The sequence below is a fragment of the Phodopus roborovskii genome, unplaced genomic scaffold (genome assembly GCF_943737965.1).
Source record: "Phodopus roborovskii unplaced genomic scaffold, PHOROB, whole genome shotgun sequence".
Lineage (NCBI taxonomy): Eukaryota > Metazoa > Chordata > Mammalia > Rodentia > Cricetidae > Phodopus > Phodopus roborovskii.
The window spans coordinates 2,051,023-2,063,772 of record NW_026126646.1 but is presented as its reverse complement, the minus strand read 5'-3'; the positions used below and the strand labels follow the sequence as shown (position 1 = coordinate 2,063,772).

Sequence of the window (12,750 nt, the reverse complement as noted above, 5' to 3'; positions counted from 1 at the left end):
GAAACACTGTTCACAACAGAAAGCATTACCACAGTGGACAGAGCACGCTGATGAAACCAGCCACAGCATTGAGCACACAGCCTGCAGGCAGGCCACACTGCTGCACACTGGTTATCACACCAGGAGTGCTGGAGAAGCCAGCAGAAGTCACAGCCTGTGTAGGGAGAGTGGGGGGGGGGGGGGGGTGAGGGACACAGAAGAGGCGGAGTGTGGGAAAATGCTTACCAGTTTGAAGTCTTGGATGCTGCAGATGAAATACGGTGTGTTTGGTCGCCGACTCTCGATATACACACAGTCTTTAAAAAAAAAAAAAAAAAGTGTTTTTTTAAAAAAAAATTGGTATACCCTTTAAAGAACTAAGCACAAAGGGCCATAGATTACTGCACAAATAAATAGCTAAGTAAATGAATATATAAACATATAAATAACAAAGCAAATGCCTTTTAATAGTAAAAAACAAAACCTTTTCCATGGGTGACATTAAATTATAGATAGCATTAAAGTGAGGATTCTTTCTAAACAGCCTTCTGATAATTTAAAGAACTTAATGAAGTCTGAGCCATTCTGTTCAGGGAAAGGAAGTTCTACAAAAACTGTCCGTATCCAGGCAGAGAAGTTTTGAGAAGTTGATTACTAAAGACGATACATGAAGACAAGCATGGTGGCACCTGCCAGTACCCTTAGTCCTGGGGAGAGGAAGGGAGGGAGTACATACATTTTAAGGCAAATCATTCTTCACACAGAGAATGCAGCAGGCCTGGCTGCATGCTACTTCATTTTCAATCAATATTTTGTGAGGAAATAGGTATTTGGGCAGACCAGCCTGAACATGCCACTACCATCACCTTTTCACCTATACCGTAAAAAAAGAATGAAAACTAATCTAATCACCCTGGGTAATGTTTGAATGTTTTTGACCATAATGAAAACCAAGGCAATCAATTAAAGGTGGAATGAAGTAAATTAAGTTATTTTTTTATATATTTCTCTCAGAAAGAAGAACAGAACACTTCCCAGTGGTTGGGCAATTCTTTTTGATGGTCACAGCTGAAGTGTAAAAGATCGCTTTTTAAAACTGCCTGTAAGACACTGTTTTTAAGAGAAGCAATGAGATTTAGGAAAACACTGTCCACAGAATAGGACTGGAAGTCTAGGCATTACCCACGAAGAACTACAAGTTTCACAGCTATCAAATCTGGGGAGCAGGATAACAGTGCATAATGTGTAAGTGTCATTCATCATATCCTTTCTCCTGCCCTTCAAAATGTGCACATGGAACAACAACTAGTTTCTGACAACCTGAAGAAAGCCCTCTCCTTCATCTCCACACACATTAAAAGCCCAGACAGACACAAGGGACACAATAAGGAGCCGAGCATCATCCCACTGGTGGGCAGTCAAGTTGCACTCCGAAAGCAGTGAACACACTAAGGGCTGGCTCATGAAGACAGCCTCTCTAAGAGACATAGCCTTCCAGAAAACTCCGTGCACAAGAGTAGGGTCACTGCACACAAATCTATCAAGGTACCAGAATGCCCCTGACTTCTCAGATGCAGACAATGAGTCCGTGAAGCCATGCACCAGAGAGTATTAGGGATGAGATAGCCCTGAGCTTTACACCTCGTTCAGGGTCCCAGATGATGACCGACTACACCGACATCAACCATCTTATACAGTAATCATCTCAAATGACAGGCAAAAGAACGTTTTCCCACCAGCTAATGTTTCTCTTTATAACCCTTGTTTGTTAAGAAGCATAACTCTATGCACAAGAAACCAGAGCTTACAGCGCTGAGATCCTAGCACTCAGCAAGGGAGACTAACAAGCTGGGGGCCAGCCAGGACTACAGGGCCTGTCTCAAAAATTATAATTAAGAAAAAAAGTTAATAATTTTTGGAATGGCCTCAAATTCTTAACTTCCGTGATGCTGCCCTGCGGTATGCAGCTATGGCAGGTAGTTCAACTCTCCAGGCGGCATCCACACACACTCACCTGCTCACAGGATACAGTCCATGTGCTTTCTTCTGCCTGTCCCTTTCCACAAAAAAAAGTCACACTTCCTCTATGTTAAGCTACTTGTTCAGTGCCTTAAAAACAAACATGTAGCCTCCTAAGTGAATGGAGTTCAATGATCTGTTCCCATAAATTCCACCTCCTCCCCAGGCAACATTATCCAAAAGCAATACCAATTCCTCTGGACAGTCTATGCCAGCCACATCCTGTCTTTATTCTACCTGTTTTGACCGCACACAGCTTAGGGAATGCACTCCCATGGCTCCTCTGTACAGAAGGAATGGTAACAGCTGCCTTCCTCAAATGATCCTAGCAATCCACCTTCCCCTATGTTACATTATTTGGCAGTCAGATTGCCTGCACAGCACACATCACCACCATCTTCAGAGCAATCAGCAATCCCCGTGTCCACCAAGGACTAATACACTCCCTTGGTGTGCTCAAAGTCAGACAAACAGGAGTAATAAGATGTGGGACAATGGGGCTTAGTTACAAGTCTGATGGTTTAAGAGAAAAAGGCTTTATATATCTTTTCATAATGAACAGTATCACTTTTACCACAAGCCCTCTTACTCTGAAAGATAAAGCACTATGATTTATACACTAACAAATCCCCATTATCAGGTGTGGTGCACATGCTCACACATAATTCTAGCACTTGAAAGATGGAGGCAGGAGGATCAGGAGTTCAAGGCCAGCCTTGGACTACACAGTTAGTCCAAGACTAGTCAGAACTACATGAAATCCTATTTCAATAACTAACCGCCCTAGCTTTCTAGAGAAAGGAGGGAAACCCATGTTATACTACAACTGGACTCTGGAAAATGTTCTTCTATGAACACACCAAGGTGTGAGTGTGGAGAGAAAAGAGGCACTGGGGGGGGGGGGGGTGAAGGGCAGTACTGACACACGTTTCTTATCTGACTAGACATGACTCACACACAGGCTAAAGAACGCTGTCTGAGGGAAAGGCTACCTGCCACTCCAGGGAAGAGCCTAAAACCTGACCTGAGAAATCACAATTACTTTTTAATGCCTTTTTCCTACATACAATTTAGAACAATTACCACAACAACCCAAACTGATTCAAAGCTGTGAATTTACATAATGACTTCAACATACAGGGCTGGCATCTGTAGACCCTATGGCTGTTTCAAAAATCTCAATATTCTGAAACACGTATGAAAAGGCATATAAGCTCACTGTGAAAGTAGGTGACAGATTCCTTTGATATAAAGAATAATAAATCATGGATAAGATCATGACTCATATGAGCTAAATATTTTTTCAAGCTGTGTCAAATTTGTCATCCAGGAAGGGAATGTGTACTGCCTTGACCATTTTGGACTAATGAGCTTTTAAAATAAAGTATGAAACACTACTGCAGTTAACTTTTCTTCCTGCAAAACAGGGTGATCCAATTTAAGAATATGCATTCTCCCCCACTCCCAAAAAAAAGGTTAAACTGGGGCCAAATAGTCATTAGAAGTATTTTCTCTCTGGTCTCATTAATCAAGCAGTTTATTTATTTAATACAACAGTCTATATAAACGTTTCTAGATAGCATAAAATCATTTATTTTGTTTTATTTGTAGCTATTTGTTTTTGCAGTGCTGGAGGTTTAACCCAGGGCCTTGAACATGCCCAACATTCATTTCCAGCTCCAAAGTTTGAAAAGGCAGAGTTAAGTAAGAACAATGTCAAAGCACAGCTGGATTAGGAATGTGCCCTAATCTTCTAAAGCCACAGTGATTTGGCAAGGCTGCCATGCAACTTACTGCTGCACTACTTATTTGAAAGATGGCTGTAAGGCTCAGTGTGGTCACCTGACTTGATGCTCATGGTGACAATACAATGCTCACAGTAAACAAAGGCATAGCAGACACCTTTTGTTTTTAAGTGTTAAAGCCCTTCTTTGGAAGCAGCAACTCTAAAGGGTGGAGCAGACAATGCAATTCATTAAACCCACAATGCACATTTTCAAAATCACCCACAGGAAAGCAGGCATTCACCAGATAGAGATAACAGACAGTTGCTGTGGGGCAAATATACATTGTTTTAATCTTAAAATCAGCACATCTGAAATGAGCCAAAAGAAGAAGAAAAAAAAAAAAAAAAAAAAAAAAAAAAAAAGAATGAGGCTATTTCCATCACTATCAATTATTCTAAACAATACATGATAACTAATGTTTTCTTTGGCAGGGGTGTCTGAAAATGAGATCAGATTATATACTGATGTTACACTCGCTAATGCTGAGCCTTTACACTCGGTGTCTCTTCAAACAATTGTGAACAGGAGCACCAAAAGCCATGACTTGGGAGACGAAACTGAACAGGGATATTTCTGGCTCTTTCTCATAACCTCTACATAGCTTCAAGTCCAAGAATCAATGCTCCCATCTGCAAACAGAGCCCCTCACAGAGCTGAGGGAAGAAGCCAGCCAAACGTGAAAGCAAATTCTCAAGGCACAGAAAAGCATCAGCTTTTTCAAGCCACCTCAATCAGCAGGTTTATGTAAATAGAGTGGTGGAGTACCTTCCTCCAGGGTAAAAATCATAGCCTACCACACCAGGCAGGCTGTCATCAGGAACACAAAGCAGCTATCAGCGTTCTCCCTGACAGTTTCCTCACTAAGCAGAGTGGACACTTTCTTTGCCCCCTAATTTAGTAAGCGGGTCTGGGAGCCCTGGCATTAAAGCCACAGTTAAAACACGCAGGCAATGTTCAGCCACTGCTCTGTCCTATAAAGAATTTTCTCTCCATCAATGTGTTTCCACCTATTAATCTTTGAAATACTCTCTCGTCCCCTTGCAAAGAATGGCACTGCCACTCTAATAGAATTTCAAACAGAAACCCTTTCCTTGTGAACAAAGCCTTTCTCACAAAGAGATTTTCAGAGACACCGCTGGGGAGCCCAGCAGTGAACATGGGAAGCTGACCTTCAGGGTTCTCTGTTCTTTCATTTCTCGCCCATGCTATTCCTCTATCCCTGACAATCAGAATCCTCCAACAAGGTAACCGTGAGTCAGTAAAATATTGCAAAATTAAGTTCACAAGTGTTGTTCTACTTAATACAAATATCTGCCAATTCCAACGTAGGAAAAAGAGAAGGGTGTGTGTGTGTGTGTGTGTGTGTGTGTGTGTTGAAGGCCAGAGGGACTCACTGGGCATCTAACTCTATATCACTCTCTACCTTAGTCCCTAAGACAGTATCTCCCCTGAACCTGGAGCTAGGCTATTAGAAACAACACAAAAGTCCTGGTGCCAGGATTCCAAACCAGAAGCACTGGTACACTGTGGGCCTCTAACAAACAATCTCATCTCTACCATCACCATCCTCAACACAGCCAATGCCAGCAGCATCATTCACTTCACCATAGTGTAATCTGTATTCTGCAGAGCAGACACCCAGAGCCTATGAGGAACAATGGAGGCAGGAGTTAACTGAGACCCTAATGCAACACTGAAAAGAAAGATGAAACATTTCTCCACAAAATGGCAAGTGGAAAGAGGCTGGCTTTCACGTTCCTGCCAGACAGAAGAAACTAACAATGTCTGGGAACAGTGGAGAGTTTCAAAGGGACAAAGGACACCTTTGCATCCTGCATCTTAAGCTTTTGGTTTGATTCTGTCAACTGTCACCAAATTTGATGGCATCATCTTGAAAAGTATAAACTCAGGAGAAAAATGTTCCAGGTGGAATCTATCAATGGCTTCATCCTTTTCAAACTACATGATAACTGAATCCATATCATGAGATGTCTTATCAGTTCTGACTAATGCCACAAAGCTTACATGGCCTCTTGTCTAAATGTAGAATAGCATGGTAGGAAAAAATGGGAAAGAGAAGTATAACAAACTAAAGGAATTGTTTCAAACTTAGACAGGTCTCTTTTCTAGATGTCAGAAAATCTTCCATTACATTAGTGGGTTGGGAAGATAGCTCAGTTGGTAAGGTGTCTTGCAAGCACTAGGACCAGAGTTTCATGTCTTATAAACACCAAGGCAGAGTGGAGAGTTCTTGCGATTCAGTACCTTGAGGGTGAAACCCAGTCAACATAGCCTACTCGAAGGCAAGTGAGGAAACCCTATTTCAAAAGACAAAATGGACAGTGCCTGAGGTGTGACATCCAAGTTGGCCTCTATATACAAGCACACACATACACATGTACAGCCTCCTCCCTTTCCCTGTGTTCTAACGTTTAAAGGCTGCCCTCAACAGCTATCATCCGATTCAGGAAGTATTGCTGGTGTTTGGAATAGCTGCTGCAGCACAATCTTTCCCACATCAATCACATCACATACTAACTGAAACTCCTCTCCCACATCAATCTAACTGAAACTGAGTCAAACAAGAAAAAGCAGACTATAGCTTAACCCCTGCATTACCCAAGCAGAGAGCAGTAGAAGCTCTCATCTCCACAACTTACTATGGAAATGGTTCTGATTCAACTTCCAAATTCCAGTTAACTCATTTCTCAGAATGCGTAACATTTCTGTAGCATTTTGTATTTCATAGCATTTGTATCATAAAAAAGGAAGTAATCTAGGAAAGAAATTCTATTTTTAGAATTGGTGGTGGAACTGAAGCTCAGTAGGTAGAGCACATGCCTGGCCTGCATGAACCCATGAGCCTCTGGGTTTTATCTGCAGCACTACTCAAGGGGCTGCAGGTACAGTGGCTCACCTAGTTAGAGAAGCAGGGCTCCCAGCACCTGGCTGCCCAAGCAACCCACCCTGCAGCACACGGTACCTGACTTCCTAAGGCAAAACATTCAGGTAACTGTGCAGTTCAGTGGCTCACACAAAATTAAACCACTGAAAGAAAAAGTCTGCTCAATACACAGCTTGGTCAGAACAATTGTCCAGTACATGCCAGATTCTAGGATTCATCCCAGCATCACACTCCCTCCCCCAAAAAGGGTGGGACCAAGGAAGATTATGTCCACTTAGACACCAATGCACAGGGAAGATGATCAGTGGCAGGTGAGCTTGTGAGAAGGTTCTTCTCTCCCTACATGGTTGACAGCAAACAAATTGCTTTGCTGATCTGCTGGTGTCACACCCTGCAAGACAGATTTCAAGCAAGGCTGCTAGCTGATTTCCAGGAAAAAAAAAAAAACGCCAGGGGAGCCCCAGCTTTACACAAACTGCTCCAAAGCAATTTTGTAGTGCTCACCGGAAATACACAGGAGGAAACTCACAGTGTGGGGCTATCATCCTTATTTGGCAAATGATTTTATTATAAGCTAGTATCACAGTGAATCCATTTTCTTTACAGGTTTTCTGTTACTGTTTAATGGACTGTCAGCACAACTTAGATTTAATCTATTTATACTCATTCAAGCCTACCTCCTGATTGTAAGCAAATGGAACATATTTCTATTCAACAGAATTAATGACAGTTAATTGTAATCTGCAGCTCTGAATTTTGTAAAAGCAAATTAAAAAAACAAACTAAAAAATTTCCCATAACAATTATTCTTTTGTACTTTTTTAAATGATTTATTTTTAAAATATTTTTAATGTGCATTGGTGTTTTGTCTGTGTGTATGTCTGTGTGAGGGTGTGAGATCCCTTGGAGATGGAATTAGAGACACTTATGAGCTGGGAATTGCTGGGAATGGGACCTGTGTCCTCTGGAAGAGCAGTCAGTGCTCTTAAAACACTGAGATATCTCTCCAGCTCCTCTTTCATACTTTTTGAGCATCTACATTGTAGTTCCTTACACAATGAATATAAATACAACATTCTATCCCATTTAAATATTTGCCTCCAGCACCCTACAACCTTAGCTAAAGGCCAAGGGCAGGGAAATAGAAGTCTTGCTGTCAGAACTGAGAGACACTCTATCATTACACTTGTTTTAAGCTGGCAAAATTGAAAGTTAAATTTTCTGCCTATCTTTTTGCTTATTGTTGAATAATTTTTCTTATATATTTCAATTAATCACAATGTGAAGATCAGATGAAATTTATTGTAAGCAGACTATGACATGTAGATTTAGACACAAAACACTCAGCTTATAGTAATGCATGCTGAACTGAACTGCTTTCAGAATTACTTCGGTCTTATTCACAGATAACACTGTCCCACAAGTGACCTTTCTTGACCTGCTATCTTCACAGCTGTGTGAAAGAAATGTATTAGACCAACAGCCAGGATCTGCTGCCCAGAGTATACCCGGCACCACAGCCACAGCACGGGGAAGTGCAGTTCACAAAAGAGCAGTGCCCTAGAGACAGAGGCCGGCAGATCTCCATGAGACTGAGGCCAGTCTGGTCTACACAGAAAGTTCCCATCAGCCAGGATTAGTGCAGAGAAACATTCCAAAAAAGAAGAAGAAAGAAGGGGGGAGAAGGAGGGAGAGGGAAGGAGGGTGGGAGGAGAGAGGGAGAGAGAGAGAAAGAGAGAAGCAGTATCTGCCTTTATGTGCCACCGCCACGGGTGGCTGTCCTTCCTACAGTTCCCAAGACTACAAGTCTGCCTCCACCCACCATCAGGCTCCAGCAGGCTCCAGCTGAGAGCCCATTACCAGCACAACACTTAATAAAATGAGTGAATTCCTCCCCAGAAAATGAGGTGTGGAAAGCAACAATTTTGTCTACCTTTATATCCTCCTCTACCATAGTCCTAAAAATTCTTTGTCCTACACAAAGGTGTGTGGTGACTATGATTTATTAAAGGTTGCCTGAGGATTCAGAAAGCAAAGCTAGCCTCAAGCTATAGAGATCAGGCAGTGGTGGCACACACCTTTAATCCCAGCACTCAGGAGGCAGAGACAGGAAAACTTGTAAAGCAAGCCTGGTCTACAAAGTGAGTTCCAGGACAGCTGGAGGACACAAAGAAAACCTGTCTTTAAAAACAAAACATGAAGCTGGGTGGGTGTAGTGGCACACATCCTTAATCCCAGCATCCCAGAGACAGGTGGATTTAGCCACAAAGTGAGTTCCAGGACAGCCAGGACTGCCCAGGAAAACACTGTCTTAGAAAAACAAAACAGGGAGCCCAGGATTAAAATGAAAAAGGTAGCAAAGTAGTGTAACTATACAGCACAGACCATTAATTTTACCTTCTGCCTGGATTTAGGACCAGCCTCCAGAGGAAAATTAAACCGGAGCCAAAGAAAGCTGACAACCCCTTCCCTGAAAAGACCACAGCTAAGTCAGAGCCCACCCTAAGGTTCACAAGCAGCAGTAAATGGTGACAGCTCTCCCCCACAATGACTAGCACAACTGTTGACTCCCTTAGTCTTTTCAAGTTCAAGAGAAAATGCATAGATATACCTTCCAGGGAAGCACAGGGAGTACTGATAGAAATTTCTTGGAATACTGTAGCACTTAAAAATGTTAAAGCTGGGCCAGGTAGGTGATGGTACACATTAATAATATAGTCAGAAGGCTGGTGTAGGAGGACTATACATTTTAAAGCTGGCCTATCTGTCAATATAGTGAGTTCCAGGACAGCATAGGTTACATAACAAATAGGTTTCATTAACATAGGTTTCATTAACAAATAAGCAAACAATGGGAAAAATTCAAATTGGCTATATTCCAGCTACTGACGGGCAGACTGGGCAATATAGGAATACCTCTCTTATAAAATTAAAACAATATTGAAATTAGAATTATAAAGGGAAATCAAATATGGTGGCTCAGAGGCTGATGGGGGAGGGTGACCATGAGATTAAGGACATCCAGGATTACAGAATAAGACCCTGACTCAAAACTGAAAAATAAAATTAAATGTTAAAAAAACTACTATATATTGAATTGCTTATCACAATACAATAAAACAGTTGTATGATACAATAATACACACACTTTTAGTGGATTCACGAAGAAACTTTACTACATATTATTCCCTTAAGAACACCCATAATTTCCAAAGTAATCATGAATGTAGGCATCACTTTGGGCATGTTCCCTATGATGTACCATGACGGCATTGGTCTGTACTAATGTCTCCATGGCTTAATGTTTGTCATCAGAATTAAAGCACTAGGTGTCATCAAAAATGTAATGAATGAATGAAAATAATGGCACATTTTTCTCCTACCCAACTCCAATCCATTGCCATCTATTCGGTCTCTTTGGTTAGCTACATGTTATGCTATAATCCCCAGCAGTAATAGCAGACGAAGCCTAATACAAGCTGTGTGTAATGGCTTATTGAGTCAAGGTCAGCCTGGGCTGCAGAGTGAGATTCTTTAAAAAAAAAAAAACAAAGGCTTATTAGAAACTGCAGTCGCACACCTCTACATGTGTGCACTACAGGAAGTGACCCCACAACAAATGTTAATAGCACCTTTAATTTTAAACTTTTGCTTATCTGAATTCTTCAATTTTCTTTCTTAAAAATGTACGACTGTTTGTTCACTACAAAGGAACCAGGCTGGGAAGTAATCAAAAGGGACAGAAAACATGCAAACCAAACAAACAAATGCAAACTAATGTGCAACCAAACAAAAGCACTTCTCAGGCCAAAGAAAATCAGCTGGGGTGAGTGAATTCAGGGAAAGAACATGAAAAAGGAGCGTGTTTAACCATCACAGATGCTCAGTACTCAGAACCCCAGAGCTCAGAGATAACAGACAGAAATTCAAAAAGGCTGATGGGCTCTACGAACAGTCAGTCATACTCTGTCTGGTCCTCTCAGAATGCTAAGAACAATTTTTAAAAGTATTACACACTTTGTTACCAAGCATCGATGTTGGGGGGTGGGAGATAGCTGCTGCCAGCTTCAAAATCACTCTGTTTGTTGGCCTAAAAGCCTGATTCTGTTCTAGCTACTACAGAGAACAGACCAGAAACCAGCTCTCCACTGTGAAGTCAATAGGGGAGGCACAAATCTCCATGAAGGTTAAGGCATAATTGTCAAGTCTTGAGCTGATAGAATAATTCTCTAATGCAAACCTCTAAATGCAAGCATGCTTTTATACTAAAGAATGGTGGTGATCAAAGGACCACTTTTCCAGTAAATCTGTTCCTGACTATGTAAAAGTACAAAATACCGGGTAATACGTTTTTGTTGGCATATCCCTTCCCTAAATAAAGAGATTATAATTATACACAGCATTACTAACATCTCCATGGTCAACAGGGAAACTTTGCAATAAACTACTGTTTTACAATCACACCACACTAGGATAAAAGGTCAGGCAAAGTCTGAAACCAATATGCCATCATCAATACCACCATCAATACCTGTGTCCATCTCTACTGCTCAATCTACAGTGAGGCATTAACACTCCATCTATGGAGCATCACCATATTGTGTCTGCACAGGTTCAAGTACACACAGCACTCGCCTTTCCCCTTCATCTCAGGCACTCTGCTACTCAGCCGGCTACCATACTGCATTACTGGAAAAGTAGTCCTTGAAATGGCAATTAAGATGTAAGTAAAATTAAATGTAAGGTTAAATGAACATTTATCATATATTACCTATACTATGCTAATTACCATACTGTCCATTATGAAATAATGATAAAGATTTTTAGAGTAGGTTCTAATACACATGTAAATGATACTACTTATTAATTCAATATACTTGGCAAAGTGACTTCATTTATTAATTTGTTAATTTTCATTCAGAAAAGCCAAGTAACTAATTTCAATGGTTTTTCGATAGAAAAACTATCTACTACAAAAAATAATTAATTCCTTAAAAATCCACTAGGAAACTATGCAAACATGTAAAAAAGAAGTAGAAACGATAGTCATCTTTTAATGTTCCCAGCATTTAGACAACTCTAAGGAAAATTTATTCACAAAAGCCTTTGCTATGGAATATTTACATGCTTCAAAAAAACCCCACTCAACCATGTACATCTTAAAAGAAACCCAACAAACATAATAAACAACACCATTCCAGTTTTAAAGTCATAGACACTATTTTTAATTTTGTAAAGCCTAATTTTCTCAGTTGGCAGAGCTGTCAGAATAAACAGAAGACAGTATCTGGAAAGACGACAAACGCATGGGTCATTACCAAATTCAAGCCAATCTCTATCAAGAGCAGAGTCAAAATCCTGCATTTCAATTTAAATTACATTACCCAACTCAAATACCACCATGCCACTCCAAATCAAAACTATTTCCTACAAAACTGAGTGTATGACAGATTAAATCAGTCTTTCAGCAATTTCCTCAGCTACCACAAAGCAGGGCATAAATGTGTAATTATAATAAAGGGAACATTTAACAATTAATTGAGCCAACAAAAGCCGAACCTCCAGAGCTTAGGAGTCCACACTCTGTTCACTAAGCAAAGGGGTAGAGGATTTCGAGTAACTGCAGAGATCTCAATCCAATTAGACTCTAGGTAAATACAAATCTCGTTCTTCTGAGATTGGGGTGCTGTCCGTCACAGACCAGGAGATTGCTGTGACTAGCTAGCATGGGGATGCTAACAAAAGAACTCCAGTGTTCTCTACGTTCCATTTCCAGCTTTTTACTATTATCATATTATAGTTCGCTTTAAATCCCGAGCCAGGGAACTGGAGAGATGGCTCGTGTGTTATGAGCACTTGCTCATTGTCTTCCAGAGGACCCAGGATTTGTTCCTAGCACCCACATGGCACCTCACAGCTATCTGTAGCCCCAGTTCCAAGTGATCTGACACCCTCACACGGCCTCTATGGGAATGACACTCACCTGGTACATGCACATACATGTGGGCAAAACACTCGTGCCTCATACCAGAAAATTTTAAAAGTAAAATAAGCCTTAAA

At 41.0% G+C, this 12,750-nt stretch overlaps 1 protein-coding gene across 5 annotated transcripts in view; it reads right to left on the bottom strand.

The window, feature by feature from the left end:
- Rere (arginine-glutamic acid dipeptide repeats) overlaps positions 1-12,750 on the bottom strand; it is a 186,164-nt gene that overhangs the window by 165,546 nt on the left and 7,868 nt on the right. For all 5 annotated transcript variants that reach the window (XM_051173787.1, XM_051173788.1, XM_051173789.1 and 2 more), the window contains exon 2: positions 226-296. In XM_051173787.1, the coding sequence (XP_051029744.1) occupies positions 226-296 (71 nt within the window). The remainder of the gene's footprint in view (positions 1-225; positions 297-12,750) is intronic.